Source organism: Myotis brandtii, unplaced genomic scaffold (assembly GCF_000412655.1).
Source record: "Myotis brandtii unplaced genomic scaffold, ASM41265v1 scaffold274, whole genome shotgun sequence".
Taxonomy (NCBI): Eukaryota; Metazoa; Chordata; class Mammalia; order Chiroptera; family Vespertilionidae; genus Myotis; species Myotis brandtii.
Genome location: NW_005360425.1, coordinates 1,221,635 through 1,227,817, shown reverse-complemented (window position 1 = coordinate 1,227,817; position 6,183 = coordinate 1,221,635). Strand labels below are relative to the sequence as shown.

The window sequence follows — 6,183 nt, the reverse complement described above, 5'->3', positions numbered from 1 at the left end:
CACTGAGACAAACCAGCTAGGGCTAGAGGAAATATTTTAATATTGCTATTTGCCCTTTCTCTATAATAGAAGTGTCAGAGATAAAAGAAAATTAGTAAAATGTATATGAAAATCTCCCTCCTGTCAGAGTCTGGGACACATTGCAGGACCCAGAGTCAAGTCCCCACCCACCTGCGCGCTCCTTGAAATCAAGCAAGACCCAGACCCGGCCAGCCCAACCCCTGCAGGGTGGGGGGGCACAGCCTCAGGTCCCCTGTCAAGCCCTGCCGGGCAAGGGGCGCAGCCTCAGGTACTCTGTCAAGCTCTGCTGGGTGGTGGGCGCAGCCTCAGGTCCCGTCAAGCCCCACCGGGCAGGGAGCACGGCCTCAGGTCCCCTGGCCCCGGCGCGAAGGCACGAGGGCGTGATGACCATTTGCATATTAGCTCTTTATTAGGTAGGATAGTTAACACATTATTTGCCTGAGAAACAGTGAATCTCCTTTTTTCTAGATATGTGCTCCAAGACAAAGTGGTATACCTTGAATGACCATCTCGGGAATTAGATGCTTCCTAAACACCATCTATGTAGCAGTCTGCCTTTATATCTATTAGATAGGTAGCTATGTTCCTGAATCCCCTTCATGGAGAGAGGCCACTTTCCTCTTCCAAGCAACTCACTTCTCTGCCTCCAGAACCTTTAACAACCCCTTAATGATAATCTTCCAGAAAGGAGATATAGGGCAATCTCTACCACACCATTTGCACTCAATATTTGGTATAAAGTTCCCTGCTTTTAAACCTCCACCCTAAAAGTGGGGTTGGAACAGAAAAGCACCAGGCATCAGAAACATAAACTCCAAATACTTGGTATAGCAACCCAAGTACAGCAGCTTGGTTAATGCATTAAGATTCCTGCTACCACTTTAAGATAGTTGTTATTCAACATCTTTAACAAACAAAGCATCAGATTCAAACCTTCATTAGAAACCTATTTGATTAATTTCTATCACTACTAGTATATAGACTTGAGCAAAGGCATGTGGAGAAAAAGGTAATCAAAAATTATTTGATGAAAGTGAGTAGTAGAGACTGAGGGATACCTCCTAACAGCCATGTTTTACTTTGTAACCTTACTTTTCTTGACCACAGATGATTGGGTCAAAGATAAACATCAAATCTAAGCTGGCACAATCATAATTTTTTTCCTAGGAACTTGAAATTTAAAATGGGCATACAGAAGAAATAAGTCACTGGAACATAACTGTTTTTAGCAGCATAGACAGAACAGGCATATGGTCTCCTCTCATTGAGTTCCCTGGAGGAAATTTGTTCTCTACCGTCCCTAAATTCTGTGAAGTACTCCAATACACTTCTGAGGTTTCTTCTGGATAAGCTAGCTGAAGCCTAATTTACTTTCTTGCATGCAAGAAAAAGACAACTAAATCTACTAAAGATCAGGAAAGCTAATTACCTCTCAATATGTAGTATAAAAACTGTTATCACTAATATTACCTAATTTCAAAGAGAAAGATGGTACTCACAATATCTTATTGGATGAAATAAACTTAAAAAACAAAAGAAATACACATTTCCCGACTTAGGAATTATAGGTGACAAAATTTACCCTTCATAAACAAGTGCATGAATATCCTATGATGATTCATCAATTACTTCAACAAGTACACAAAGATGTATATAGGAATACATATTGCATATTACTTGTAATAGAGAAAAAATTAAAAATAATATACATATGTATAAAAGAGGACAGTAATTAAATTATAGTACAGCCATACAAAAGAAATACTGAGTTAGAAAACAATACTGTTAGAAAGGATGCAGTAGGTAGATCCAATCCACTGACATAGAACGATATCTAGGCAGTTGAGTTAAAAAATAAGAAAAAATCATATAATTCCCTGCATACATACATAAACCACACCTACCATATATAGAAACACATACATTCACAGAAAAAATATTGGGAAAGATATATATTAAACTGTTAAAACTGTTTATCTTTGGAGAGTGGTAAAAACAAAGGCTTGGGTTTTCAGCTTTATTCATTTTTGTATTGTAAAATTGAATGTATTAGTTTTGTAATTATAAGAAACAGATTTTTTTAAAGAAAACCATGTACCATGGAAAAAATATAAAGAGCCCTAGCTGGTTTGGCTCAATGGATAGAGCGCCGGCCTGTGGACTGAAGGGTCCCAGGTTCGATTCCGGCCAAGGGCACATGCCTGGGTTGTGGGCTCGATCCCCAGCAGGGGATGTGCAGGAGGCAGCCAATCAATGATTCTCTCATTGATGTTTCTATCTCTCTCTCTCTCTCTCTCTCTCTCTCTCTCTCCCTTTCCCTTCCTCTCTAAAATCAATAAAATATATTAAAGAAAAAATATAAAGAGAAAATTAAGATACCCTGTAAATACTAAATTTATATACTAAGAGGTATATAAAGTTTTATATACGTCACACATACACAAAGTGTGGCTATATGTCAACCTTAAAAATTAAGGTTTACAATTCAGATTAACTTGCTCAATATACTAAGAAAGTGTGATGAGATCTCAAATAAATCAAACTGATTTAGATAAATCTGTTATAGATAAATGTTCTATCTAGGCTTATATATTATCTGTATTATGTACATAAATACATGATTTTTTTTCTAAAATGGTACTTACAGTTCTCTACAATTTCATCAAAAACTGCACCAGTTTTCTGCTCAAACTGAAAAAGCAAAAAGAGAAAAATAACATTACCATCATATTCTTCTAGCATTTTTTTAGTATCCCTCCCAACTCCCCCAAAAGCTATAATTTTCAACCCAGAGTACTCCAATTTACAAAAGCAGAAATACCATCAAATAGAGTAAAATAAAATTTAGAATAAACAAAAGAAGTTCTCAGGCCAAAACCTACAAACCAAAAATAAAGAGATAAATGCATGCCCTCACTATTAAAAAAAAAAAACAACCTTAGTTTTTTAAAATCACTTTTATGTTACAAAATAGAGAATCACATATATTTGTAATAATAAATGTAGCCAATACATGCTCTCAATAAACAATTGCTGAGAACTTACTAACATCTCTTGAGAACTATGCAAAACTCCAAATCAACACTAAACAGAACAATCAACATCCTGGGATACCCATACGCCCAAGCATATTTTACAGTAAGATTTCACTTAACACCATTGATAGGTTCTGCAACTTTAAGTGAAATGATGTATAATGAGACCAATTTTACCATAGGCGGGTTGATGTATAAACAAGTTAAGTTCTTATGGCATCTGAAAGTTATAAGGAAATGATCTTGAATAAAATGAAGTCATTTGAGGATGTGTTATACTGTATAATCTCTCAATCTTTTTTATTAACCATATGCTATACTTTGCATTTCTCAGCATTTGTTATGCAAACCTGCAAGATGTTCTGAGAAAAGTTCTGTCATCAAATTAATATAGGAAATACAAAACATCTTTTTAGTAATTTATAATGGTTGTTAATTAACTAAACACTAAAAAGTCAAACTAAAGAAATTGTACTATTTTGTTTCACCCAGCATTTCCCAAACATACCTGACCCCGATACTGCTTTGTTTCACACAAAATTTCCCAAACATATTTGACCACAGAACCCTTTTGGAGGATAACATTTATTAACATACTACAGAAATACTATGAGAAATGATGCTAAATGACAGTAGCAGTTGTATCTATACATTTTAATACAAGAAGGTCATTTTTAATTTAGTAATATACTCCAAAGTCATGTTTTTTTCAGCTTTTCTTAATAATCATGTCATTTGACCATGTGTGGTTTTCACAAGTATTGTATAAGGGCTTTCCCACTTGATAGTTTCACAAACACATAGAAAAAAGTGTAATTACTCAACATGCTAAAGAGTATTTCCTTCAAATTATTAATCAAATTAAGAAGGAAATCCTATATAATAAAAGCATAATATGCTAAGTGTCCAACCAATTGGTCCTAAACTGGCAGTTGGACATCCCTCTCACAACCCAGGACCTCTGGGTCCTAACTGCTCACCTGTCTGCCTTCCCTAACCACTCTAATTGCCTGCCTGGTCCCCCTACCTGCCCTGCCCTGCTGGCCTGATCCCCCTAACTGCCCTCCCCTGCCGGCCTAGTTGCCCCTATTAACTTTTTTTTTAAATCTTATCCCCTTCACACACAACTGTATTTAAATTCCTTATTGGCTTCTCCCTCTTACACAATTTTTCTCTCTCCTTTATGTAACACTTTTTCCTACTGACTCATCATTTATAAACTTTTCTTTCCTCCTTATTTCCTACTTCTGTTCCATCATCCTTCTTCCCATCTTTCTCCTACCCTCGCTTCCTCCCCACATCCCTTCTTTCCTTTATCTTTACCCCTACCCTACCTCCCCTTTTCCTTCCCACCTTAATTTTTTTCTTCACTTCCTCCCTCCCCCATTTCTTCCTTCTTCCCATTCTCCTTTTAAGCTCCTCCAGCGCCCCTTTAAAACTTTTCTTCCCTCCCTCTTTCTCTTTCATCCTACCTTTCTCATACATTCTTATCTACTTCCACTATTTTAATATCTATCTACCTGCCTAATTATTATCATTTATCTTTTTTCTTTTCTGACTCCTACTTTTAAAATCTGTCCCCAGTACACAAATACTTGATTTGCATTATAGCTCCTACAGTTCACTCATACATCCTCTTTCCTTCTTTAACTTTGCTGTCTACTGACTCCTTTATAAAGTTCTTCTCCCCCTCCTTCCCTTCTTAAAGCTTCTTTTCAGAGGGGCATTAATCCCCAGCCCAGGGCTCAGCCCCTGCCAGATGTTCACGGCCTCCACTTGCCCAGCCTCCCTGACGCCATCCTACTCCCATTCCCTGTGCAGGACACCCGGCCCAGCGAGGATGCTGCGAAGCAGGAGCGCCTCCATCCAGAAGGCCTCAGCCCACACCCGGGGACACCGCCCTCCTCCCATGTCTGGGTAGGGCTCCTGCCTCGCCCCTCACCGGGTGCACCTGCTTCCCCCCTCAGCGCCCCCTCACCCCCCCCCCTGCGGTCACCACCCCCTCCCACATGCAGCCCACATTTCCTTCCCTTTTCCATTCCTGCGTCTTTTTCTTGTTCCCTTTCTGTATTTGTTTCTCCTCTTGGCCTGTCTGCATGCAGTGCTGCCCTCCTCTCCCTCTCCTTTCTTATCCCCTCCTATCGTATCCTATCCTACCCCAGACCGTGCAGCTGCCTGAGCAGAGGGCGGGGACGCAGCCTGCTGATACAGTCGTGACATGACACTGTAATGGATAATTTGCATATTTCTCTATTATTAGTATAGATATAAATGGGCACTTAGGTTGTTTCAAGCTTTTTTCCAAATATTATAATTGTTATCACTGTATATACACTGAGTAGCCAGACTATTATGACCACCTGACGTTTGTAGGCAAATTAGCTATAATTTCCCGCTGAAGTTGCTAGAGGGCCAGACCATTATAAAGAGGGAAGCAGGTGCCCTAGCCGGCTTGGCTCAGTGAATAGAGCGTCGGCCTGCAGACTCAAGGGTCCCGGGTTCAATTCCAGCCAAGGGCATGTACCTTGGTTGCGGGCACACACCCAGTAGGGAGTGTGCAGGAGGCAGCTGATCGATGTTTCTCTCTCATCAATGTTTCTAACTCTCTATCCCTCTCCCTTCCTCTCTGTGAAAAATCAATAAAATATATATTTTTTTTTAAAAAAGAGGGAAGCAGGTTATTTACCACAACAGCAGAAGTGATTTTTTTTCTGAAGATATGGGTAAATAATGCGATTTAACAGCCTCTGAACGTGGGATACATATATAGCATAAGGTGGCTTATATATGTCAGTGTGTGTGTTTATGTGACTGTATGTTTGATCATATGTCTATGATCAATTCCAAGAAGTAGAGTCATGAAATTAAAGAGCATAGGCACTTAATTTTTTTAATGTGCTTTTATTGGTTTTAGAGAGAGAGGGGGGAGAGAAAAACATTGAGTAGCCCCGCCCCCCGCCACCACTGCTGCCTCTTGCTCACCCCGCACTGGGGATCAAGCCAGCAACCTGGTCATGTGCCCTGACTGAGAATCAACTGTGGATCTCTTGGTCCATGGGATGCCACTCAACTGAGCCACACCAGCCAGAAAGCACTTAAATTTTTGATAGATGTTACACTGCCCATT

The 6,183-nt window shown here is 39.5% G+C and overlaps 1 protein-coding gene across 6 annotated transcripts in view; it reads right to left on the bottom strand.

Annotated features, from left to right (window-relative positions):
* ZMYM4 (zinc finger, MYM-type 4) overlaps positions 1-6,183 on the bottom strand; it is a 99,997-nt gene that overhangs the window by 87,335 nt on the left and 6,479 nt on the right. For 3 of the 6 annotated variants that reach the window (XM_014541513.1, XM_005868563.2, XM_014541519.1), the window contains exons 1-2: positions 2,843-2,860; positions 2,667-2,712 (exon numbers count right to left, since the gene is read on the bottom strand). In XM_014541513.1, the coding sequence (XP_014396999.1) occupies positions 2,667-2,712; positions 2,843-2,845 (49 nt within the window). In that variant the 5' untranslated portion in view covers positions 2,846-2,860. Of the gene's footprint in view, positions 1-2,666; positions 2,713-2,842; positions 2,861-6,183 lie in introns of those variants that run through there. The other 3 variants (XM_014541516.1, XM_014541515.1, XM_014541514.1) reach the window with 1 other exon arrangement.